Source organism: Erythrolamprus reginae, chromosome 2 (genome assembly GCF_031021105.1).
Source record: "Erythrolamprus reginae isolate rEryReg1 chromosome 2, rEryReg1.hap1, whole genome shotgun sequence".
Taxonomy (NCBI): Eukaryota; Metazoa; Chordata; class Lepidosauria; order Squamata; family Dipsadidae; genus Erythrolamprus; species Erythrolamprus reginae.
The window spans coordinates 516,993-542,303 of record NC_091951.1 but is presented as its reverse complement, the minus strand read 5'-3'; the positions used below and the strand labels follow the sequence as shown (position 1 = coordinate 542,303).

Sequence of the window (25,311 nt, the reverse complement as noted above, 5' to 3'; positions counted from 1 at the left end):
TTGGGTATTATTGTCCATTGGAGAAAATAAATAAATAATATAAAATTAACCTCTTGGTCCTTCCTTCAGTCTTTCAGCTCCAAGGGCCACACCGGCCGGCCGAAGCATCACCCCAGGGCTGGCAAAGCCTCGACCCGGAATCTCCGGAGGGAAAGCGCAGCATCCAGGCAGGTGGCTGTGGGGTCCTAGGCCGAGTTCCTGGCAGTGCTTAGTAATAATAATAACAACAACAACAATAATAATAATAATTAATAAATAATAATTTATTAGATTTGTATGCTGCCCCTCACGGGAGACTTGAAAGTGCTCACACCAATCACACCAATATACAAATCCAATATTTAAAAGAAACAAAACATTTTAAGAATCCATCATTAGGAACCACTCAATACAATCCTACCATTCATAAAACCATATGTGCTCAGCGGTATCTCAGTTCCCCCATGCCTGGCGACCAAGCTGGGACTTAAGTAGCTTGTGAAAGGCAAGGAGGGTGGGGGCCATTTTGATCTCTGGGGGAAGTTGATTCCAGAGGGCCGGGGCCGCCATAGAGAAGGCTCTTCCACTGGGGCCCGCCAGACGACATTGCTTAGTCGACGGGACCCGCAAAAGGCCAACTCTGTGGGACCTTATTGGTCGCTGGGATCTGTGCTTCCCTGAGTCGATCGATCCCTTCACCTGTCCAGGGCTGGATAGCCATTCCCGGGTGGGGGGCTCCAGGCCTCTCTCCCCCATGGTCCGTGGGAGGCGCAGGACAGCAGTCACGTGGTGTCCTACCCAGCCAGCCAGGCCATCACCTTGCAGCGGGCCAAGCCAAGGAAGCGCTGCCAGGCCGTGCACGGCTCCTCAGATGCCTCCCACATGGACAGCATTTCGTCAGGCGCCACTTCGTGGACACTGAAGAGGACCTCATGATAGCAGCAGGCATCAGGCGGGTAGACGGGGCCCCCGACCATGTGGTTCAGGTGGTGCGGGGCAATACCAGCATGGTGGGCACACATCGCCACAAAGACATCCTCTATGGGCAGCAGCGGCAGCTGGCGGGCAGCACGCAGGACAGCGGCAGCGGCTGGGGCAGAGAGAACGTAGGCGGCGCCGATGCAGTAGGGCGGGAAGGTGTGTTCCGGGTAGAGTGAGGTGGGCGCATAGTGCCGGCTATCTGGGTCACGGATGGGGGCCACACCTGCATACACCTGGCCCAGATAGACAGCGGGGGAGCCGGTCAGCCTCTCCAGGTACTGCACCAGGGCAGGCAGGTTGAGGAAGACGTCATCGTCGGCCTTGAGCAGGAAGCGGGCGGTGGGGCAGCGGGTGGTGGCCCAGCCCAGCATGGCCAGCGTCTTCAGGGTCAGGTTTGCGTAGGTGTCGGCAAAGCGTGCCTGCAACAGGTCCCCGTGCTCGGCCGCCTCGTGCTCCAGTGCTGCCTGCTGCGCCACATCCACAGGCAGCCCCAGGGCGAAGACGGTGCGCAGGTTGCGTCCCCCTGCCACCCTTGCAGCCCCCCAGCTGCGCCGCACCGCTGCCCGCCGCACCGCTGCCCGCCGGGCCACATGCCCGGTCGCACTGGCCACTAGCACCAGTAGCCAGGGGTCAGTCAGGGCACAGGGCGATGGGGACAGTGGGAAGGCCTTGGGGGGTGGCAGCAGCAGGGTGTCTATGTGTTGCTTCCCCACAGTGGGCAGCAAGCGTGGGAGCAGCTCCTCATGGCGGCTGCTGGCCAGGAAGCGAAGAACCAGAAGGGTGGCCAGGCTGCACAGCAGACTGACTAACAGCCGGGCCGAGTGGCACAAGCAATGGTTCCGGCAGGGCGGCATGGCCATCGTGGACAGCAGCAGGAGGGCCTGCAAGAGAGAAGGAGACGTCAGCCCTGCCGGGGAAGAGAGGGTGGTTGAGCCCCTTCCACCTCCCACACTCTACCAAGGAGGCCCCGTGCCGCACTGCAGTCGAGGATATGGGGGAACCAGGGCCTCCCCCCCCCCCCCCCCGGCAGCTTCCACGCTTCCTTTTGGGCGAGCAGCCCCTGGCAAGACTGGCCGAGGGAGTGGTCACCACTTGGGTAATAATGGTGCAGCTGCTTCTTTCCTCCCTCCACCAAAGGCAGGAACGCGGTGGCGCCACGCAGGGCAAACTGATCTTGCTGGGAGGCGACACTCGCTCGGTTGTGCCGCCGCTTGAGTCTGGCCCAGCTGTGTCCCCACTACAGAGCTCCCGCTGCAAGTGCCCGGTTGCGCTGGCCACTAGCACCAGGCAGGCCCTGTCCACACAGCTCCAGCTAAGAGAGCCGCCTCCCTTGCCCACCAGGCCCTGCTTCCCACCCTGGGGCCATCAGAGTCCCCCAGCTTTGACCTATTGGGGGGAATTAAGGGACCCCACCGGGCTGCCCAATAGTTGGTTGCTACCGGAATGTAAATGTTTCTCTCTCACTAGTATCATCTATATCAGACCTGGGCAAGATGTTGCCCATGGGCTGGATGCGGCCCACCCACTGTCTGTGACCGGCCCGCAGAGGTCAGTCCAACCTGTGTGTGTGCGCATGTGCACACAGGCAAAACCCAAAAGCTGTGCAGCATTTCCAAAAGCCGCGCGGTGGAGTCAGACGGACTCACCACCTGCGCGGAGAAGGAAAAAGCGAAAAAGTGGCCGTCACATCGTTCCTGTTGCTTGACTAATGGCGCTGCCTGCACCGGAGCTCTCGCCTGGCCCTCTCCGCCTTCCCCGTAAGATGACTTTGCCTTCTTTGGGAATCAGGTTGGGGAGCAGGGAGGGAATTGGAAGACTGAGAATGGAGGGAAGGAAGGAAGAGAAAGAAGGAAGTAAGGAAGGAACTGAATTGAAACATGCCTGGGATGAACATAGATCCATCCTAAGATAAAATACAGGAAATAGTAGAAGGGCAGACTAGATGGACCAAGAGGTCTTTTTCTGCCGTCCGTCTTCTATGTTTCTATGAATGAGGCAGGAAGGGAGGAAGGGAGGGAGGGAGGGAGGAAAGAGAAATGGTATTACTCTGGAAATATAAAACTCTTAAATATGAATCTCTCTCCCCTTTTATGGAAAGCAATCAAGTTCCTTGATAGATAAAAATGGAAGTAGAAACTAGACAACTGTAGGATTTTTTTTAAAAAAATGAAATAACCAGGTAACATTATATGAATTGGATGAATTATTAACTTAAAATTGGATAAAGGAACTTTCCAGGACCAAAATGTTTCATAATTTGGAATTATAGGGAAGTGATTTCAGCTTTTTTCATTTAGCATCTGTCACCAGCATCTGTAGACTATATACCAGGGGTGGGCAATTAATTTATAACTATAATACATAATATATAATTATAATTTATAATTATAACATAATTAACTCAGTTCTCCCTGAGAGTTAATAATATTAATCCGGCCCTCTAAAACCCTCCCAATTTCTCATGTGGCCCCATGGCAAAATTAATGCCCCCCCCCCCGGTCTAAAGCCTAATGACATTGCTATCAATTCCCTTCAGGGCAGAGCAGCTTTGGGTCCTGCTCAGAAACTGAACTGGGGATCCTCGTCCAATAAAACGAAGGCTGGAGATCAGGCCAGGCACAGGAACCCAACCGGGGACCTCCGCCCCTCCTCCCTCCTCCCTCCACCTCTTCCCCCTCTTCCCCCTCCAGGTGCCACAGGGGCTTATGGGTATTTCCCCATGGGGAGGGGGAGGCTGCTTGTCCAAGCAGAGAGGCCTCCAAAACATCCTCCCAGGGTTGCCTCTGCCCCTCCTTCCCAAGGGTGCCCCCCTCGTCCCTGGGCCAGCCGTGTCCCTTCCTCCCAGAGGCCCTTAGGGGAGGGTCAGCTTGGTCCGGAGCAGCAGGAGTCCCCCCACCCCCAAAACAAAGGACGGGCATATTTCACCAGCAAACATCCTTGGGATAAAGGTGCATCATTCGACAAAAAACATGTTTTATTTATTTATTTATTGGATTTGTATGCCGCCCCTCTCCGCAGACTCGGGGCGGCTAACAACAGTAATAAAAAACAACATGTAAATCCAATACTAAAACCACTAAAAAACCCTTATTGTAAAACTAAACATACATACAAACAAACGTACCATGCATAAAATTGTAAGGGCCTAGGGGGAAAGAATATCTCAGTTCCCCCATGCCTGAGGGCAGAGGTGGGTTTTAAGAAGCTTGCGAAAGGCGAGGAGGGTGGGGGCAATTCTGATCTCTGGGGGGAGTTGGTTCCAGAGGGCCGGGGCCGCCACAGAGAAGGCTCTTCCCCTGGGTCCCGCCAAGTGACATTGTTTAATCGACGGGACCCGGAGAAGACCCACTCTGTGGGACCTAACTGGTCGCTGGGATTCGTGCAGCAGAAGGCGGTCCCTGAGATACTCTGGTCCGGTGCCATGAAGGGCTTTATAGGTCATAACCAACACTTTGAATTGTGACCGGAAACTGATCGGCAACCAATGCAGACTGTGGAGTGTTCGTGTAACATGGGCATTTTTGGGGAAGCCCATGATTGCTCTCGCAGCTGTATTCTGCACGATCTGAAGTTTCCAAACGCTTTTCAAAAAAAGGATAAAAATAACGTATTCAATATTGACTAATCAATAGCATAGATATCAGAGGGTTGTTGTTAATGGCGAGTATTCTGGGCAGAGTCAGGTTACAAGCGGTGTGCCACAAGGGTCTGTTCTGGGTCCTATTCTTTTTAATATGTTTGTGAGTGACATAGGGGAAGGTCTGGTAGGGAAGGTTTGCCTATTTGCTGATGACTCTAAAGTGTGCAATAGGGTTGATATTCCTGGAGGCGTCTGTAATATGGTAAATGATTTAGCTTTACTAGATAAATGGTCAAAGCAATGGAAACTGCAGTTTAATGTTTCCAAATGTAAAATGATGCACTTGGGGAAAAGGAATCCTCAATCTGAGTATTGCATTGGCAGTTCTGTGTTAGCAAAAACTTCAGAAGAGAAAGATTTAGGGGTAGTGATTTCTGACAGTCTCAAAATGGGTGAGCAGTGTGGTTAGGAGGTAGGGAAAGCAATTAGGAAGCTTGGCTGCATAGCTAGAGGTATAACAAGCAGGAAGAGGGAGACATTGATCCCATTGTATAGGGTGGTGGTGAGACCCCATTGGGAATAATACTGTGTTCAGTTCTGGAGACCTCACCTACAAAAAGATATTGACAAAATTGAAGGGGTCCAAAGACGGGCTACAAGAATGGTGGAAGGTCTTAAGCATAAAACGTATCAGGAAAGACTTAATGAACTCAATCTGTAGAGTCTGGAGGACAGAAGGAAAAGGGGGGACATGATCGAAACATTTAAATATGTGAAAGGGTTAAATAAGGTTCAAGAGGGAAGAGTTTTGAATAGGAAAGTGAACACAAGAACAAGGGGACACAATCTGGGGTTAGTTAGGGGAAAGTTTAGAAGTAACGTGAGAAAATATTATTTTACTGAAAGAGTAGTAGATCCTTGGAACAAACTTCCAGCAGACGTGGTAGATAAATCCACAGTAACTGAATTTAAACATGCCTGGGATAAACATAGATCCCTCCTAAGGTAAAATACAGGAAATAGTATAAGGGCAGACTAGATGGACCATGAGGTCTTCTTCTGCCGTCAGTCTTCTATGTTTCTATAACTCCAAGGGCACCGTGTCTTTTTTAGTTGCCCAGGACAGCCCTGCCCAACCACTTGCGACACCTGGGGAGCCGCTTGGCTTTTCAGGGCCTGCTCCCACAGATAGATCTGGGCCTGCCCACGCCAGGCCTCTCGTCCTCCTCCTCCTTCCCTGGGACTTACTTGTTTGGGCACTAGGGAGAGGCTGGGCGACGCCCTCTTGGATGACGGCTGCCCTGCCTTGTCCTCCCTATCGAGACCACCCCAGAAGCTGCCGGAAGCCCCCCTGGGTGGGGCTGGAGGGCTGACAGGTTCTGCAGCTCCTTTGGGGGAAGGTTGCCCCCCCCCTCCAGTAGGACAAGGAAATTGGGGTCTCCTCCTGGCCTCCGGGCCTCCTGCTCCTGACTCTGGCTGACCCCCCCCATTTGACTCTGCCTGGGTTGGGCCAGACGTGGCTCCCCAGGAAAGTCCATCTGTCCGCAGAGACAAACAGCTGCTGAGATGCTGTGGAAGTGGAGGCTACCCAGGTTTCTCTCGGACGATGACCCTGCAGGCCACCAGGTGCCCCATTGAAAGAGGAGAAAGGGGGCTGGAGGGAAGGCAGGAGCCCCCCTGCTCCCCCTCCCCCCACCCAGCTGGGGGGTCTTTCAGAGTCAAGGGAATACCTTTGGGGGCTCCACAGGAGTGGCGAGCGAGGAGCCTCGTGCGTCTCTTGCTTCCTGGCACCGCTTGCTACCTGCCCAGGTAACACCCAGGGAGGCAGGGAGGGTGGGGCCAGAGCCGAGGGAGGGCCAGGGAATCAAATGGGGTCCTTTCCCCCAATTGGCAGGAATTCGGCCCCTCCTGGCGTCCTTTCTCTCGGAATTTCTCATAAGAAAAGCCCTCAAATCCACTTTTGACCCACCGAGTCAGCCAGGAAGCGGCCACAAAATATGTCAGGGAAGAAAGTGGCGCAAAGTGAGAAGACGCTTCAAGTCGTCTGGGACTTTTTTTTTTTTTTGGTAGCTACCTTGGAAAATTGTGTGTGTGTGTGGGGGGGGAAGCAGACGGACCAGCTGCAAACGCCCGAGAACGAGAGGATGAAGAGGACGTTTTCACGAAGTTCACTTTGGCCAAAGGGGCCGGCCATCGATGGGTTGCAAATGGCAAAAGGAACTCTCGTGTGTGTGTGCGTGTGTGTGTGTGTGTGTGTGTAAATTACCTGAGGCATCTTCTACTCAGGGCCCTTCGGTTGGACGAGTCACAAAACACTCGGCCAGAACAACAGAAGTGGAAAGAAACTTCACTTCCTGCCAAAACGAAGATGACCAGTCTTGGCCTCTGTCCCTTACTGCAGGGAGAGATGGACTCGCACCCGTCTCTAAAAAGTGCCCATAACTGAGGACTTGCCTTTGATCTTGGAGACTCGGTTCCTCTTCCAGCCGGCGAACAGATGTCCTGGTCTTTGATCTCCCACTCGATGGTTCTTGGAAGACAAACCAGTGGTGCCACCACCCCCGTGTCAGCGCGAAGGTCGTTGGATAAAATGTCCAATGGCGCCTGGACGATTCCTCTCTCACATCACAGGGCAACTGACCCCACGGTGGGCATCCAGAGGGCCTCAGGGCCCCTCGATTCCCCGTACGGGCCACCAGAAATGTTGCGGCAAAACTCAGTTGCCAGTCAAGGGAATGGAGACCACAAGGAGATTGCGTAACTCAGGTGTATTTGACGCATGCATCAGGTTCAGAAGATATAAAAGCAATGTCTGAACAATGTGGATTGTTTTTCAGGGCTCTTTATACATTTCCAAAGGAGTACAAAAAAACACACAATATCAGCCAATCAGATACCAGTTGTCAACGTTTCTTTATTCAGAAAGTAAAGAAAGGGGTTAATACAATGTAGAAGGTGCAGAATGTACAACCAAAAGGAACTTGTGGTTAGTATGTGGGTTCGTGCATGAAGCTATGGGCCTTGAGAGCAGGTGTACGATCTGTCTCTTCCCCATCAAAGCCATGTCCTTTTCCTGTAGCACAGCTATGTTCTACCCGATGCAAGGCACAGATTATAAACACAAAATGTAATTTTGTGCTCTAAATGTCAAGCATAACTATATATGTGGGGCATTGGTCAAGGCTTAAGAAATGCAGAATTTGGGCTAGCACTAAATATGAATGTATATCTCAGGTGAGCTTCCTCACTGGGACACTCGCAAGATAACTGAAGCTGCGGCCGCAGTGCAGTGACCGCTACTTTACCGAACCGGTAGCAACCCGCTACTGGAAACGAGGCTTTTTATGATTTGTTTCACTTGTTGTGAGCCGCCCCGAGTCTTCGGAGAGGGGCGGCATACAAATCCAAATAATAAATAAAATAAATAATAAATAAATAAGGCCACAGGAGGGATTTCAGGGGCAATGCCAGAGGTTCACACCGGGGCTTATAGGTCTGGTAGCAAACCCCCGGTGGTGCCACGGTGGCACCATGGAGACCTCACAGAACCAGCTCTCTTGGTGCCAGTCCTGGACGCTGCCATCTTTGGGGGGGGGGGAGTTTTTGGGGAGGAGGATTTTTTTTCCAGGGTTGTGGGGTGGGGGTTTTTTTGCTTTCCAGCACTGCGCATGAGTCGCCATTTGGTTGTCAGCTTTAAAAAAAAGTGCTTTTTCGGGAGGAAGCGAAGCGGCAGCAATGAGGCAAGTTAGAACCCACCCCTGGTGAAGGTCATGGATGGGATGGAAGAGGCCACCTGCCTAAGACCACCCAAGCCCCCCCAACCCACTGAAATGCCTTGCGTTCCCCACAAATTTATTTTATTTATTTATCAGATTTGTATGCCGCCCCTCTCCGCAGACTCGGGGCGGGTCACAGCAGCAATAATACAATGTAAACAATCTAATATTTAAGTTAATTTAAAACCCCAATTTAGAAAGCAATCGTACATACCGACATACTATGCATAAATTTTATAAGCCTAGGGGGAGGGAAAGTCTCAATTCCCCCATGCCTGACGACAGAGGTGGGTTTTAAGGAGCTTACGAAAGGCAAGGAAGGTGGGGGCAACTCTGATATCTGGGGGGAGTTGGTTCCAAAGGGTCGGGGCTGCCACAGAGAAGGCTCTCCCCCTGGGTCCCGCCAAACAACATTGTTTAGTTGACGGGACCCGGAGACGGCCAACTCTGTGGGACGTAATCGGTCGCTGGGATTCGTGCAGCAGAAGGCGGTCCCTGAGGTAATCTGGTCCGATGCCATGAAGGGCTTTATAGGTCATAACCAACACTTTGAATTGTGACCGGAAACTGATCGGCAACCAATGCAGACTGCGGAGTGTTGGTGTAACATGGGCATATTTGGGAAAGCCCATGATTGCTCTCGCAGCTGCATTCTGCACGATCTGAAGTTTCCGAACACTTTTCAAAGGTAGCCCCATGTAGAGAGCGTTACAGTAGTCGAGCTTTGAGGTGATGAGGGCATGAGTGACTGTGAGCAATGAGTCCCGGTCCAGATAGGGCCACAACTGGTGCACCAGGCGAACCTGGGCAAACGCCCCCCTAGCCACAGCTGAAAGATGGTTCTCTAATGTGAGTTGTGGATCGAGGAGGACGCCCAAGTTGCAGACCCTCTCTGAAAATGCTCCCCACACACACACAATCTGCCACGCCGGGCCCCTCACCACGCCAAGGTTTGTTTGTTTGTTTATTTAATTTATATGCCGCTTAATTTATATAAGACCTAGCGAGCTTTCTCCTCTCCAGCCTCTTGGCCCCGTGCCCCCCTTCGCAGCTGGGTTCAGGCCTCGGGAGGACTTGCCTGTCTTTCACAGCCCATCAGAAGCACCACTGCGGCCAGCAACGTTCGGGACGACTATTACACAGCCTCTGCAGCTGTTCGTGACGATGAAAGACTTGTCATTGTGCCACAACATTTGTGGTTTTGGGACTTCTTCGCAAAGGCTACCGGGGAGGGGGGAGGGAGCTTATTGCATTAACTTTGAACGTTTGTTAAGAGAAAGCTTGTAAGGTGCAACCACAGAGTGGGCCTTCTCCTGATCCCGTCAACTAAACAATGCCGCTTGGTGGGACCCAGGGGGAGAGCCTTCTCTGTGGCGGCCCCGGCCCTCAGGAACCAACTCCCCCCAGAGATTAGGATTGCCCCCACCCTCCAATGGGGGGGTCCTTGGGGGATCTCCGATTACCAAACTAGGTGACATCCTCAGCCCAACAGCCCCCCCCCAGTTCAACTCTCGGCTGCGATGGGATCCGTGGGAACCTCTGCTGCCTTTTCCCCTTACCAGGCGCCACAAACGATCTGTGTTGCTTTCAACTGTTGTGCGCCACCCAGAGGCTGGAAGGAGCTGGGCAGCTTATAAATCTAATAAATAAATCCAATTAATTAAACAAACAGACAGAATCTAATAAATCTAATAAATTAATTAACAAATAAAATGTAATAAATAAAATAAATGAAAAAGTAAAATCTAATTAATAAAATCTAATAAATCAATAAAATAATAAATCAGTAAAATCTAATAAAATAAATAAAATCTAATAAAAAATCTTTAAAAATCTAAAAACTTTAATAAATCAGAAATCTAATAAATAAATTAATAAATAAAATGAATAAAATGTAAAACCTAATAAATAAATAAATAAAATAAATTCTAATAAGCAAATAATAAATCTAATAATTTAATAATGCCGCTTTGAGTCTACAGAGAGGGGCGGCATACAAATCTAATAAATGATTAATTATTATTATTACATAAAATCTAGTAAATTAAATAAATAAAATCTGATAAATAAAACATCAAAGAAATAACTAATTTCTAATAAATCTAATAAACAAAATAAATATAAATAAGTAAAATCTAATAAATAATAAAATCTAATAAGTCTAATAAATAAATAGATCGGACAATAATTAAATAAAATCTAATAAATCCAACAAAATGCATAAATACACAAACAAAATGCAATAACTCTCATCAACCAACCAACCAACCAGGAGGAATCAATAAAACGAGGCTCCCGTGCAGTTGCAGCTTCTGTAGAGACCCCCCCCCCGCACCCCCACCCCACCCCGAAAGCCTTTGCAGAGCGAGGGGGCTGCAGCGGAGGGGGGGGCGCTGGGCCCGTGGGTGGAGGGCGCCCCCTGCTGGCCCTGGACGAGGCGCCCCATCATCCTCAGCGGCCCCTGCCGGGCGGACGCTGCTCGCTCTCACCCCCCCTTGGCCCCTTTTGGTGGGGAGGGAGGCCCCGCCCACGGGGGGAGGGTCTTCTGGGCTCCCGGGGGCCGTCCCCGCCTTCCTCCCCCCGGGCCCGTCCCTCGGGGGCTTCTCCTCAAGCGCGGCTCGCTCAGCTCCACCACGGGGCCGCGCAGAGTCTCCGAAGGCTCCTCGGGACCCTCCCCCGCCCCCCTCCCCAAAAGTGTGGGGGCTCTGGCCGCCCCTCCTCCGGCCCCCAGGGCCCCCAGCAGGCCAGGGAATGAGGGGGGGCGCCAGGGCAGAGCCGCCGAGGAAGGACGCGGGTCCTGGGCTCGTGGGGCGGAACACTTGCCCCCCCCGAGCAAATGGGGAGACCCCGGGATCTCCTCACTCCTTGCCCCCCCCCCACTTGGCCCCTCTCAAGGCAGCCCCCCTGGCAGAGGAGCTGGGTGTGTGTGGGGGGGGGGTGAGGACGGATCTCCGTGTGAAGGTGGGGCTGGATTTCCTCGGGTGTCGGCGGGGAGGGGGGCATTCTTGGCAGAGGGAGGGGCCCCTCCCCTCTTTCGCCCCGTCCGGGGGGCTCCCGCCACTCCGCAGTCGGTGGGCGTGTCCTCCGTAGAAAGAAGGCGGGGCTCCCCTGCCACTCACTTCCCCCCCCCCGACTTCTTCCTCCAAGCTGCGGCAGGAACAGCCCCCCCCCCCCCCCCGAAGACAGGCAGGCTGGGCGCAGAGCCTCCACTGGCAGCCGCAGTCCACCCCCGAGGGGGCGGGGAGGCGGGACCTTTACATGCTGGGATTTCTAACCCCCCCCCTTCGGCAGAGTCTCCCGGGGGGGGGGTGGAGGGTTCGCAGGGTCAGCGCAGGGGGGGAGTGAGAGAGGGTGTGTGTGTTGAAATACAAGTATGTAAGTCAATCAATCCATCAACTACATTGTGTGGGGGGTTTTTAGGTTGTGAGCCCCCCCCCGAGTCCTTTGGGGGTTGGGCAGCATATCAATCAGTCTGAGGGAAGGCTTTCCTGGTGGCCTCCTCTCCCAGCCGGGGAAAGGCAGGAGGGTCGGGGGCTGAATTGCCGCCGGGCATTTGAACTGCCTCCTTCTTCTAAAGAGCAGGGTGGTGGCGCAGTGGTTAGAGTAGAGCTGCACTGCAGGCACATCGGCCGACTGCTAGCTATAGTTCAGCAGTTCAAATCTCACCACCAGCTCAAGGTGGACGCAGCCTTCCCTCCTTCCCAGGTGGGTCAAATGGGGACCCAGATGGTTGGGGGCTGTAGAAAGCACCACGAAGCACTAGAGAGGCCTCGATGCTTTTCTCCCAGGGCTAAAATGAAGGAATCAGGTCGCGGGTTGTCCTGCCTTTTCCATCGGACCCAGATCGGACAGGTGGTGCTGAGAGAAGGCTTTGCTGGTGAGGTCCACTCCCCCCACCCAAGAAATGGTGCCCCGACTCGCACTCAAGGCTCCAGACCCGATTTTTCTCCGGGTTGGGGTGGTGGGGAAGGTGCTTGGTGCTGCGTGGAGAACTGGCAGGGAAGGGAGGGGATTAGGAGCTCAAAGGGGTCTTTGGAGTCTCAGGGACCCTTGGCTGAGCTTGAGGGAACCGAAGAGCGGATGGAGGCCCAAAGAGGCCACCCCAGACTCCAAAGGGGGCTTCCCTCACTCTCTCCTCCAGCCACTGGGAGACGCTCCCTCCCGCTGCCCCCTTTGCAAGAAGCCCCCTTGCTTGGCCAGTTCTGGCTCTTCTCTGCCCCACTTCCACCCAGGGCCCCTGGGCACCTCCCAAGGGCCCTGCTGTAAATGGGGGGGGGGTGTCCCAAAGCAGCCTCCCAAATGTGGTGGGTGGGCCATGGGCAGCTGCAGAGGGGTCTCGGGTGGGAGTTAGGTTGGGCCAGCTTGCAAGCCCCTCGATACCGACACCACCTTCTGGGAATCCCTGGCCCAAGATTGACCGACATGGCGCACACTGATCCACCAAAGGCTGCCGGACATCAGAGGCCAGAAGGACATTCAGAGCAGAAGAGAAGCGAGCCCTCCGCCAAGCCAGAGCGACAAGTGCTGCGACAACGGTGCCCACCGTTTCATGCCCATAGAGGCCTCACCAACCACCTGCGGACGCATCACATACAGCCCACAACCCATGAGATGTCGAGGTCCTCTTGGAACACGATGGACGGACACCATCAACAGGTGACGGCCTGCTTGCTGCCCCCAGTGCGATTGACAGCCCTGGCTCAGCAGGCTCACCAGAGCTGACCGCCGGAACACTGCACTCCGGTCTCCTCTGGTCCGTCTCTCCGTGAGACTAGCCACGCCCAGTTCCTGCAACCGTTCTTTATATGCCTTAGTTTCCAGTCCCCTAGTCAGCTTGGTTGCTCTCCTCTCTACTTTCCCTGGAGTCTCAACACCCTTTTTTATAGTGTCGTGAACAACATTGGATGCGGCACTCAGGTGTGGTCTAACGAACAAAGTAACGTGAGAAAATATTATTTGACTGAAAGGGTAGTAGATGCTTGGAACAAACTTCCAGCAGACGTGGTTGGTAAATCCACAGTCACTGAATTTAAACGTGCCTGGGATAAACACAGATCCACCCTAAGATAAAATACAAATCTTCTACGTTTCTCTGTTTCTAAGGCTTTATAGAGTGGTATTAGTACCTCCCTAGTCCTAGATTGTATCCCTCTGTTAATGCAACTTATTTACAGCTTGTGTTGGAAGGGACCCTGTGGGTCTTCTAGTCCAAACTCCTGCTGTGCAGGAGACCCTGTACCATCCCAGACCTGTGACAGACCAGCGTCCTCTTGATGGTCTACAGTGTTGGGGAGTTCACGACCTCCACAGGCGACTGTTGCTCTGACCGTCAGGACGTTCCTCCTTATTTCCAGGTTGAATCTGTCCTTGGACAGCATCCAACCATTGCTCCTCCTCTGGCCTTTGGGTGCTTTGAAAAACAGTGTGACACCCCCCCTCCTCTCTGTGGCGGCCCCTCAAGTACTTGAAGGTCCCCCCTGGACCTGCTCTTTGCTAGACCATCGATGTCCAATTCCTGCAGCCTTTCCTCCTTTTTTTTGGTGTCCAGCCCCTTTATCATTCTGGTTGCTCTCTTCTGCACTTTTATCCAGAGTTCCAATGTCCTTTTCTTGGTAGTGTGGAGCCCGAAATTGAATGCGGCAACTCAAGGTGAGGTCGGACACGGGCATTATAACTTAGTTCATGCTGATTGGTCTGTAGTTTCCTGGGTCTGTTTGCCCCCCTTTTCTGGATGGGTTGCGAACCACATCAGCTCTGGTGCTTCCTTTACAACTCAGATGTAAGCCATCAGATCCTGGCGATTGATTGATAGATTTTTATTTTATTTCATTTCTTTCATCGATCTATTTATTTGTTCATTCATTCAAACACATACCGCATACTAGTTTGTATAAAGGTAAGTAAAAAGTAAGGATACAATAGGACAATAGGAGAGTAGGATGGGGAGGGGAGGCCCAGGGGTGCTCTTATGCTTATGCACCCCCCCCTTACAGATGTTCCCTGGAATTCCTAGAGAGAAATAATCAAAGGAGACTTCGGAGAAGGAAACAGGGTTTATTTGGGCACAGTAACCTCTCTACTGTCCCAAGCAGTTTGCAAAGCCCGGTGCCCCCTTGGGGTGCACACATACAAAACAACATGCAGGTTAGTTATATCCTAACACAGACCCCTCCCAGGGACGTCACCTAATCTGATATACTGGGTTACAAACTAAGTTCATCTCCCAATAGAAACATAGAAGTCTGACGGCAGAAAAAGACCTCAAGGTCCATCTCGTCTGCCCTTATACTATTTCCTGTGTTTTATCTTAGGATGGATATATGTTTATCCCAGGCATGTTTACATTCAGTTCCTGTGGATTTATCAACCACGTCTGCTGGAAGTTTGTTCCAAGGATCTACTACTCTTTCAGTAAAATAATATTTTCTCATGTTGCTTTTGATCTTTCCCCCAACTAACTTCAGATTGTGTCCCCTTGTTCTTGTGTTCACTTTCCTATTAAAAACACTTCCCTCCTGGACCTTATTTAACCCTTTAATATATTTAAATGTTTCCATCATGTCCCCCCTTTTCCTTCTGTCCTCCAGACTATACAGATTGAGTCCATGAAGTCTTTCCTGATAGGTTTTATGCTCAAGACCTTCCACCATTCTTGTAGCCCGTCTTTGGACCCCTTCAATTTTGTCAATATCTTTTTGTAGGGGAGGTCTCCAGAACTGGACACAGTATTATTCCAGATGTGGTCTATATAGCGGGATCACAATCTCCCTCTTCCTGCTTGTTATACCTGTAGCTAGGGAGCCAAATAGGAATCATACATGGAAATGACAATTCGAGTGACATACAAACTGTCCAAAATTAGGTTAAAAGGTTTGTCCGAAAAAAGGGAAAAGGCCAAAACGGCAGCTCTTTGGGCAGAAGGTTGGGGTGGCGTTATCCTTATCTGCCACTGACCATTGGATTGCCAGGCACATGTCCCATAAGTTTTACTGCCCTCTGCAAACACTGTGGTTGCATTTGGGATAACGGAAAGGGGGCTTTTCCAGAAAATGGGAACCGCGCGCAAAAGTGACCATCGAGGGTCTGGGGGAGCGTGACAAGGAACATCCCCTGGCCAATCGGCAGGTGCAAATTGAAGGGGTTCAAAATTCACAAGCAACTTTTCCCATATAGACAAAGAACAAGGGACATATTGAAGGCAAACAGCCCTCCCCCAGTGGGTTGACCTCTAGGGAGGCACAGAATGCCATAATTGCCACATCAGAATGAAGCAACGAAGAGAATTTTCTCTCAATGTGACGACCTCGAATGTATCAAGATCTCTCCTTTTATTGTGTGTCACTTTTCCTGACATGTGGTACAGAATAACTAATTCGCGAACGCCACATACATTAAGCCATCCCCCTACTACCATTCACTCATGCACCATATAAGGCTTCCCTTGTGGCTTCCCTATAGGTAATTAATGGAAGCTCCATTCTTTGCCTTTTCCTGGATTGTGTGTTTACTGGTGATTGGCAAAGAAATGAGAGAAAGGCATATATTTCCTTATATGGAAGTTAGCTATACGTTACCTTCATGCTGTATATCAAGTTAATTATTTTCCACATGGTCATAGATTCTGCAGCTTGCTTACTCAGCCTGAATTTTGCTTCCTTTCAATAGAGGAAGAATAAGGTTTTATTCAGCACCCAATTAGGCTAAAACATCACTCTCCAGTAATATTCCATTCCTAAATTTCAGTGCCTATAAACCTATGATTACAACAACATATAAAACAGAAGGTCTTACCCCCCAGCCAAAAGCCGGGTACGGTGCCTCCCATGATTGATTAAGGTGGCAAATAAAATTGGTGTTTGAGATATGGTAGAACGCGAAGTGTTAGATAAATGAATCCATTCCACAATCAAAAAGCTAGAGGTCTTTTGAACCATAGCTGTGGAACGTCAGCCTCCATTCTAACCACCCAGGTCTTGTGAAGGGCGTCACTAACCAATTGTACTACACGAAGGTGTTCGGATGTTAACTGGACGAGATCACCTGGGGCAGACCCCAATGAAAGAGCAGAGAATAAAGGGGCTAGTTGTGAAGTAGTCAATCCCATATAGGGGCGTGCCCGATTTATTGATCCTAAATATTGTTGCAATTTAACAAGAGGTGTTGGAGAATTAAGTTTAAGAGCCGGTACTGTTGGAGCAGCATGGGAGGCCAATCAATTGTTGTCCAAGTAAGAAAATGGTTCTGCCTATCGGATCTGCTCAGGGGCGACGTGCAGACCATATTTATGGAGCAGGGTGATTAAATGACCAAGCGCCAACATCCAGTCTCCTGATGGTGTGGCCATTGACCCAACGAATGGAGCTGGGCCCGTATTTAAAGACGCAACAAAAGTAGAATCAGATTTAGGTGGCAATTTGGAGTCAGATTCGTAAGGCGGAGGGGTGGTCCGAACCCCCTTTTGTGGCGTTTTCATGAATTTGCAAACATTCCATGATAATCCGTCAAGTGGAGAGTATTTTCGGAGGAGCCCTCGGTGGCTCACGAAAATATACTCCCAATTAGATCCATACCGAGATTTTAATTCTCTGCATAAGCAGGACAATTTTGATAAATTTACTTGAGAAGGCAATTCAGGTCTTTCTTGGAGGGAACTGACAAATTTTTACCATTATTTTTAAGAACAATGATTGAGGACTTGACTAATGGCTATTTGCCCTTTAGAGAATTCTGCCCCCATCCTCACGGGTCCTGGGAGGGCTCTTCGCTTGCTGGCGACCGGCCCCCAATTGCGCAGTGGGCTTCTCTGCCGAAAGAGTATGGAGGTGTCGAGTGAAGTGTTCGATCGGGGAGGACCTGTCCGGTCCCGAAGTCGAATTGAATCACTTCAGGGACACCGGTTGAGGCGTTTTCACCGCCCCAAATGGCGGGCCGCTCGTGAAATTGGGACGCATGCAAGAAAGACCTCGGACAAGCGCTTCCTCGGGACGAGATGACCCCGATCAGGGTCAGGATAATCTCTTTTATTGAGTACAAACAATAGAAGGTTGGACTACATGACATAGTTATGGTGGGGCCCCTCCCTCGCTCTCGCTTTCTTTTTCTCATGAATCAGCCCTCTGGAATGCAGCACAAGTTGTGTGTGGTTTTTATTGGTTATGTTTTGTACGCTTAATACGTTATGAGTTCGAATTGGTGCAAGTGACCCACGTGAAATGTAGCATCACAGAAGCCTTGCTTTGTTTGCTTTCAATAAAAGGGTCGTCCTGGATTTAATCTGGGTGGTCTCGCCAAAGAGAAAAACGTGGTGGTCTCATTCTGAGAAGTTTCTGGTCCGAAGTTCTTTCCCTCCTTTGGATTCCTCGTGAGAAACCAGCTGCCTGCTTCTACACCCCTCCCTCAACGAAGCCTTGGTCATCTCTTGGACCCAGCTCCGGGTCATTACCCTGCTGACCGAAGCTAGCCAGGAGGGAGACGGGTCCGATAAACAGGCGGCGGAAATCACAGCTCCCAGGGCCAATGGTCCCTCTAGTTTTTTTTCGGTGTGGGCAGAAAAGTATAGTGTCTGAGCGACATTCCCTTTGGGACTGGGCGGCATAGAAGAATAAATAAATAAATAAATAAGAAAAAAATTCCCTTTTTTATTAAAAGAAATTAATAATAAAACAAAATCAAAATCTGTTACTATTAATTACAATCTTCTCCTCTTTTTTCATCCCTGTCTCCTCCCCCCTTGTGTGTGTGTGTGAATTCTTGAACTTTACAATAACAGGTGAGCTATTGGAAATGGTTCAAGAGTTCACACACACACACGCACACACACAAACGGCTGGGGGTTTTTTTCTCTGTTATTATTTGGGTGCTTTTTACCATATGCTTTAAATCAAGAGTCATTTCCCTCTCTTTCTCTCTCCCCCTCTTGCTCTCTCTCTCTCTCTTTCTCTCGTTTTCTATTGCTCTCTCTCTTTCTTTCTCTTGTTCTCTCTCTTGCTATCTCTCCCCTCCTTTCTCTCTCTCTCTCTTTCTCACTTACTTTCTCTCCCCCTCTATCTCTCTCTGTCAGTGAGGGCACTTGGGGAACACCTGCCCTGCTTCTACTGCAGCACCCTTGCTGAAAGTCCGGGACGAAAGCACTTCCAGCGAAGGGGCTACGAGAGGGGCGGGGCGGGCATTCCCGAAGCGCAGGGAGAAAGCCCTCTCTCGCAGCCCCCTGGCTGGCAGCGCTTTCGTCCTGAGGAAAAGCCGTAGCCGCGGGAGAAGTCACGCCCCAAGGCAGGAGGCGGCGGAGGAGAGGGGGCAGATCGGGCGGGCGGGGGGCCGAGGCCAGGGGCGCGAGGGGGTCAGAGGCACTGAGGGGAGGCAGGGGCGGCTGCGGCTCCCTTTCCTCCTACTGCCCGCCCCTCCCCGCCCCCCCCTCGCGGGCTGGCAGGGGGATGGGGAGCACGTGCCCGTGGAAAAGGGTGCGTGGGGGGGTATTTTGGGGCATGCGCGTGCACAGGCGCACAGCTTACGAAGAACACTGCCCATGGCCCTGTCCATTTCATCAGGTGTTACCAGTCAAACTCCTCCCATACAGATGGACTAGGATGGGCCCCCGTCATCCCGACTGACTCGTCGTGAGCCAACACTGCATTCCAACTGAAGTCAAGGTCGGTCCAGATCTGAGCGATTTTATCTGCGAAAAACCCGTTAAAGTCCTCAGCACTACTCTGCGAGGGTTCATCCATCCCCCCCCCGATTAAGGAGGGAGCGAGTCACCCTAAAGAGGGCGGCTGGGGGGGGGGGATTCCGCAGATGCAATCAGGGCAACATTATACATGCACCTTGTCGCCCTGAGCGCCACTTTGTAAATCTCCATAGGAGCTTCTACATTAGGTTGTATGTTTGCATGATCACAGTGGTGTGATATTGACATGATGACTTCATGAAAGCGTTGAAAATATCTAGAAATCATCCCTTTCTTTACAATTAAACACACACAAACACAAATCTCACTCAGTGTCACCTTTGAATTAAGGAATGGAATAGAAAAACAAAAGGGGCCTTGGAGGTCTTCTAGTCCAACCCCCTGCTTAGACAGGAAACCCCAATGCCACTTCAATTTCTCCTTAGTTCTAAGTTCAAAATTTCTCCTTAGTTCTAAGTTGCTTTTCTCCTTGATTAGTTTCCACCCGTGGCTTCTTCTCCCGCCCTCAGGTGCTTTGGAAAACAGTCTGACTCCCTCTTCTTTGTGGAAGCCCCTGAGATATTGGAACACTGCCATCACTCTGGATGTGGCACAGGAGTCAGTTCGCAGAGAGCGGAGAACTAAAGTACTTTAGGGATAGATCACACGAGAGCAGTAGTGCAAGATCCCAGGCTACTAATATCATGTGATCTCACACCTTCAGGCATTGAAGAACTTTAAGAACTGAGGACTGCATGAGATCCAGGGCAAAAGTCTTTGGAGACGAAGGGACCTTCCCTCTCTCGGCCAACATTTTGCCCTGGATCTTGTGCAGGCCTTGGGTAGCCGGGAACAGAGGCCTAGAGCATTATAGTGCGATATCACGTGAGATCAATAGTGCTACGTTTTCTACGACTGACTTCACACATCTCCCAATACTTTAGGCTTCTTCTTTCTGCAAATGCACCCAAGTAGGCAAAGGAACCGATGGAAAGTCCTGTTCTCACACAAGTTTGGAGGTTTGAGACAAATGACAACACACTCCTCTCACATGGCCTCCAGAGGACACACAAAAGCACACCTCATTCTTTTCACCCCCTGTACATATAAGTTCAAATAGAAATGGAAAAATACAGATGTGAAATGGCACAGAAAGCATCTAAGCCAAGAGACATTGACTCTTTCCTTCCTTGGAGCACCAGAAGGCCAGATCCTTTCCTTCTCCCGCCCAGGAGACGATGTCTCATTATATTGGTTGTTTAAATAAAGAAATAACTATATTCTGTCTTCTTGAACTCTGATTGGTGTCACACTCTTACCCAGAAAGACCACGTTCCTATGGTTTTCCAGCATGACTTCCGAATGCAGCGCTTTCTGGTCAGGATCCAGCTGAGACCATTCCTCCTCAGAGAAAGACACAGCCACCTCCTCGAAGGACACAGGACTCTCCTGAACACGGGGAAAAGAACAGAACGGGAGGATTCATAACATCTGTTTATCTTCATCATTCATTTAGACAAGAGGATGGAAGGGGAACTCATCACATTTGTAGACAAGACCAAATCGACAGGTATAACAACACTCCAGGATATAAGATGGAGATATAGAAGCATCAACAGATATGGGCCCCATCTGACAAAGCAAAATCAACAGTGAAAAATGTAACCACGTTCATTTAGGAAAGAAAACCCAAATGCATTCGCATAGAAGACGTGATACCTGGCTTAATAGTAGTAACTGCAACAGGGATCTTGGAGTCCTAGTGGACAAACACTTAAATATGAGTCCGCAAATAATGTACAGTTGCCACCAAAAAAACCCAAACCCAACAAAACCAGAGGCGGCATTAAGAGGGATAGAATCAAGATGACATGAAGTGTTAGTACCACTTTATAATGCCTTGATAAGACCACACCTGGAATCTTGACTCCACTATTGGTTGCCAGATGGAATCCCCCCGGAATTTTATAAACACCACCAGGACTTATTAGAACCACTTATGTTAAAAGTATACAACGAAGCCTTACTTCAAGGCAACCTTCCCAAAACATGGTCCGAAGCTTACATCACTATCATTCCGAAAGAAAATAAAGATAAAAAATACCTAGAAAATTACCGACCAATCTCTTTACTAAATGCAGACTATAAAAATTTTTTGACAATAATTGCAGAACGTTTTTAAAAGATTCTAAATAATATTATTCACTCAGAGCAGAATGGATTTCTACCAGCAAGGAATATTAGTAATAACACTCGGGCCATACTTAACACCCTAGAATATTACAATAAAACCCCCGACAAACCAATGGCCCTTATATTTATAGATCTAAAAAAGGCTTTTGATTCTTTATATTGGGAATATTTCATCGCACAAATAGAACATATGAAATTTGGCAATAATTTCCTTAATTTAATTAAATCCATTTCTTCACACCAATCAGCTAAAATACTCTTCAACAAATCTATTACAGAAGAAATAACAGTAATGAGAGGTGTACGTCAGGGATGTCCTCTGGCACCTCTAATATTCATACTTGCCAGGGAAACATTACTAAAATATGTAAGAAATAATAGACAAATACACAGAATCGAAATAAAAAAAGAACACTTCAAACTTCAAGCCTTTGCAGACGACATGTTATTCATAATTCAAGATCCACTCAAATCAGCTCATATCTTATTGGACGAACTTCACAGATTTGGGGAAATAACTGGTCTCAAAATTAATGTTGATAAAACCAAAATTATAAGCAAAAACATGACAGAAAAACAAAATACCCTACTAGAACAAGCTTTTAATCTAATAATTGTGGAAAAACTTGCTTCTTTTAAACTCAAAGTTGGAAGAATACCTAGCAGAAGAAGACAACCAGAGGAAGCTGTGCTGGCTAAAAGGAACTTGAACCTGCTCTTCTGCTCTCCATGTTGTGGAAGAACACAAAAATAATCCGGCCAAACAAGGGGGGGAAATGGAAGGAGAGAGCCCTCTGCACACCTGCTTCACTTCCTGAGAGGAGAATAGGAATCTCATAGCTTTTCCCTTTCTTACTTGATTTGGAGGTTCTACCACTGTTTGATCTCCGTCACAATAACCAGAAAGATTCATTCTTTGTCTCTCTGTAAGGAATAAATAATTTCAAAATGCATAATTAACAGAATAGGAGGAGAAGAGAGAGAGAGGTAGGACAGATGGGTCATCGGAGGATCTTCCATTACCTTCTGTGGTGTCCTGACGTGGATCTTCCGAAGGGATCCACCAGGAAATTGGTTCCTGAGGGGGATTTGATGGATTCCTCTTTCCCTCAGGATCTCTTATCTCCACAGTGCAGCACTTCAAACAGGAGGAAGGGAAAAAGAAGCACAATTAATGTACATCACACAACACAAAGCGGATTCCCAGATTCCCAACACAACCTCAAAGCCCCCAATATCCACCCATGAGATTGAGTGAAAGAACGGAACAATGTCCTACAAGAATTGAAGAATTGCCACATGTGATGAACGCCAGAGAAGTTTGGGAAGGAGGGGTGAAGTATTCAACCATGTTCTCTACTGTTTTCTGAGCTCCCAAAAGTGTCTCACCTGCAACTGGACCTGCTCCTTCTGCTCCTCCACCTGGCTCAGGAGGAGGCCTTCCACCAGGGCCACCGCCTGGGAGCTGGTCTCTGCTCCACACTCCCGCACCCAGCCCTCCATCTCTGGGGGCAGAAGGGACAGGAGATGCTCCAGAACCACCAGGTCCAGCATCTGGGCTTTGGTGTGTTTCTCTGGCCTCAGCCATCGCCTGCACAAGTCGTGGAGTCGGCTGCAAAGTCCTCGGGGACCCTCAGCCTCCCAGTATTGGATGGAGTTCCAGTGCTGAACTTCTGAAGGGAGGATGGGTTCTTCCTCCAGGATCTTCTGCCCGGGTCTTGTCCAGAGCTTCCCCCCCTTCCCAGGCTGAGCGGCTGCAGGGCCTTTTCCGCTTCCCCCCTTTGCAACAGGTGGGGTCTCCATCCTTTCTCTGTCCTGCAGAGCAACTCCAAAAGGGTCCAAGGACTCTTGTGGGTCTCCAGACGCCTTTTCCTTCACGGGACCATTTCTGGGAACACAGGACGGATCCCTCCAGGTGATCCCGCTCTTTTCTTCTTCCCCCAGGAGAAAATGGGGCCTTGCAAAGACCCCAAATGGCTTCCGGTTTCTGTCTCTGAGGTGGAAGGGAAAACAAAGGCCCAGAATGAGAAGGTGGAATTCAGCCCCTGAGCGACCTTCCCCCAACCTGCCCGGAGCCCCAAGAGGCTCATCCCAGCGCAGGGCCCAGGTCCCCCGAGCAGGGCCGGGAAGGAGGCAGCTGCAGAGGCCGCCCCGCTTCTCTCCCCCTCCGGAGACAGGATCGGGCCCTCGGGGAGCCTGGGGCGAACCCCGCCTCCTCCCCTCCCCCCGCCTCTTCCGCTTCCACTGCAGGGAGAGGGCGGCAGGGGAACATGGGCACCGGGAAGGGCCCCCCCTCACCTGGGACACGTCTGGGGGTTTCCCCGCCGGGCTCTCGGTCTCAATCGAGCACCAGGGTTGAAGGAGAGCGAGTGGGGCGTCCTAGAATGGCAAGGCTCAGTGATGTCACTTCCTTCTCAGCCTCCTCTGCAAACCCCACCCCCGTGACGTTCGCCCTCCGGTGGGCCAATGGGGAGTTCCCTTCCCTTGGCAGACAACACCCCCTGGTGGATTGGGGGCAAAGTGCCCGGATGGGAGGAATGGCGGGAAAGAGACGCGCCTGACAATTCAATCTCAGCTCAGACTTTCAATGTGAAGAGAGTGAATTTAATGGCTGGAGAAGGAAAGTGCACAAAGGTTCCCAACACCCCGTGGTGGCTGAGGGGAGGCGGGCTCCTGCCTGAGGGGATCTGCGCTCTGATTGGTTGCTGGGGGTGGGAAGGGGGCGTGTCCCCTTTCCCCGCCTTTTTCCTCTGGGCGCTGTGTGAGATTTACCTCAGGAGGCTCCCGACTGTCTTCTCTGCTGCGAACGTTCATTTCTCTGGATAGAAAAGGGCCGATTTTTCTCCGTGTCTCCCACTTCCTTTGGACAGCAGCCGCGTGTTTCCTCCACATGGACCTTTTCCCCTTCTTTCCTGCGGGGAGGGAGGATAAACTCCCTGGAATGGAGGCCCAGAGACTGGGAGCAGGAGGGCCCAGTGGGAGCTCCAGAGATGGGGGCACAGGGGGTTTCTCTCCCGCTCTGCCCACAAAGGGAACCATCCAAGGAGGGAAGGCCGCACCCTGGAAGTCCAGCCTGGCTTAGGGGACGGGTCTCTCCAGAGAGGAACTGGGATCCTTGGACCATGGTCCACCACACCCCCGTGGGGGCTTCTGGCAGGGGATGAGCTGCCCCTCACAAGGACCCAGAAGGTCAGCTGTGGGAACTCACCACCTCTCCTCATCCAAAGGCCTTGAGAGTGAAACTGAAGTGAGAGGGAGACGAAGGTTTAGAAGCTGATTCCCAACTCAAATCTCGGTGGAATCAACCAAATTGGAGGGAAAAAGGAAACAAAACAGCAGAGGGAGAAACCAAATATGGGGCCAATCAAAAGGGGACTCCGGTGCACCAATGCGAGGAATGAACCGGGTGATTTCCAGAGAAAATCTGTGGAGGGAGCTGCAGGGTCAAGGTGCCAAAGGTCAGTTGTAAAACCTTCATGACTTGGAGAGGACTCATTATTTCTGTCCCAGGGGGTAAAATATTCACCCCCAAGGCCGCCATCAGGAATTTTGGGGCCCCGTACAGCCTAAGTGTCTGGGGGCCTCCTCCCTTCTTCCTTCCGTTTTTCTTTCTTTTTTCTCTTTTTGTTTTTCTTTTCCTTCCTTCTTTCCTCCCTCCCTCCCCATCCCCTCCCTTCCTTTCTTTCTTTGTTTCTTTCACTTTCTTTTTTCTTTTTCTTTGTTTCCTTTTTTCTCTTCTTTTTCTTTTCCTCCCTCCCTCCTTCCTTTCCTTTTAAATTTTCAAACTGTCTTCTCCATATTCCTGGCTGAGGAATTCTGAAAGCTGCAGTCAACTGGTCTTCAGCCATTGTCCAGCCCTGCACTACGGACCCCTCCCTCCACCCGTTAAGAGGCCAGGGGCTTCTTTCCAAAGCCAGTGGCAGTGATGCCAGAACCCCCTTCCCTGGGGATGGGAGCGGGGGGGCTCCACTGGTCTCCCTTGACAAGACCTTCAGCAACACACCAGCCCTCCTAGGCAGGCCTCTTAGCCCCGCCAAAGAAATAGGGGTTAAGGAAGACACCCACCCCCCACCTTGCCCCAAACACTGGCACTCTGCATAACCCACGCAGGGGCTTTGGCTTCCCCTCTGCAGAACAGA

At 50.6% G+C, this 25,311-nt stretch overlaps 2 protein-coding genes across 5 annotated transcripts; both read right to left on the bottom strand.

The window, feature by feature from the left end:
* Positions 1 to 244: 244 nt before the first annotated feature.
* Positions 245 to 6,893, bottom strand: LOC139162924 (beta-1,3-galactosyltransferase 4-like). Of its 4 annotated transcripts, none has more exons than XM_070743841.1 (3): positions 6,271 to 6,351; positions 2,607 to 2,863; positions 245 to 1,841 (listed from the first exon to the last, which is right to left on the bottom strand). In XM_070743841.1, the coding sequence occupies exon 3, from the start codon at positions 1,818 to 1,820 to the stop codon at positions 774 to 776; it is 1,047 nt and encodes a 348-aa protein (XP_070599942.1). In that variant the 5' UTR covers positions 1,821 to 1,841; positions 2,607 to 2,863; positions 6,271 to 6,351; the 3' UTR covers positions 245 to 773. The 4 variants fall into 4 exon arrangements, with proteins under 4 accessions (XP_070599942.1, XP_070599941.1, XP_070599940.1 ...); XM_070743840.1 differs by having other exon boundaries at positions 2,607 to 2,776; positions 6,271 to 6,348; XM_070743839.1 differs by lacking the exons at positions 2,607 to 2,863; positions 6,271 to 6,351 and adding an exon at positions 6,807 to 6,893.
* A 10,398-nt stretch (positions 6,894 to 17,291) lies between these two features.
* LOC139162953 (zinc finger protein 202-like) lies at positions 17,292 to 23,562 on the bottom strand. The gene is made up of 6 exons (XM_070743866.1): positions 23,471 to 23,562; positions 22,562 to 23,165; positions 22,196 to 22,310; positions 22,029 to 22,096; positions 20,299 to 20,428; positions 17,292 to 17,900 (listed from the first exon to the last, which is right to left on the bottom strand). The coding sequence occupies exons 2-6, from the start codon at positions 22,973 to 22,975 to the stop codon at positions 17,842 to 17,844; spliced, it is 786 nt and encodes a 261-aa protein (XP_070599967.1). The 5' UTR covers positions 22,976 to 23,165; positions 23,471 to 23,562; the 3' UTR covers positions 17,292 to 17,841.
* Between the last annotated feature and the right edge of the window lie 1,749 nt (positions 23,563 to 25,311).

What these genes read in the sequence shown, in the direction of transcription:
- LOC139162924 (XM_070743838.1), bottom strand. Translation starts at nt 6,477, where the DNA reads ATGAGAAATTCCGAGAGAAAGGACGCCAGGAGGGGCCGAATTCCTGCC. An exon ending in CTCCTGTGGAGCCCCCAAAG is followed by an intron (nt 1,842 to 6,270) that starts GTATTCCCTTGA and finishes TCTCTCTTGCAG; the next exon opens with GCCCTCCTGCTGCTGTCCAC.
- LOC139162953 (XM_070743866.1), bottom strand. Translation starts at nt 22,975, where the DNA reads ATGGAGACCCCACCTGTTGCAAAGGGGGGAAGCGGAAAAGGCCCTGCA. An exon ending in AGGAGCAGGTCCAGTTGCAG is followed by an intron (nt 22,311 to 22,561) that starts GTGAGACACTTT and finishes TCCTGTTTGAAG; the next exon opens with TGCTGCACTGTGGAGATAAG. An exon ending in TGGTAGAACCTCCAAATCAA is followed by an intron (nt 20,429 to 22,028) that starts GTAAGAAAGGGA and finishes CCCCGTGTTCAG; the next exon opens with GAGAGTCCTGTGTCCTTCGA.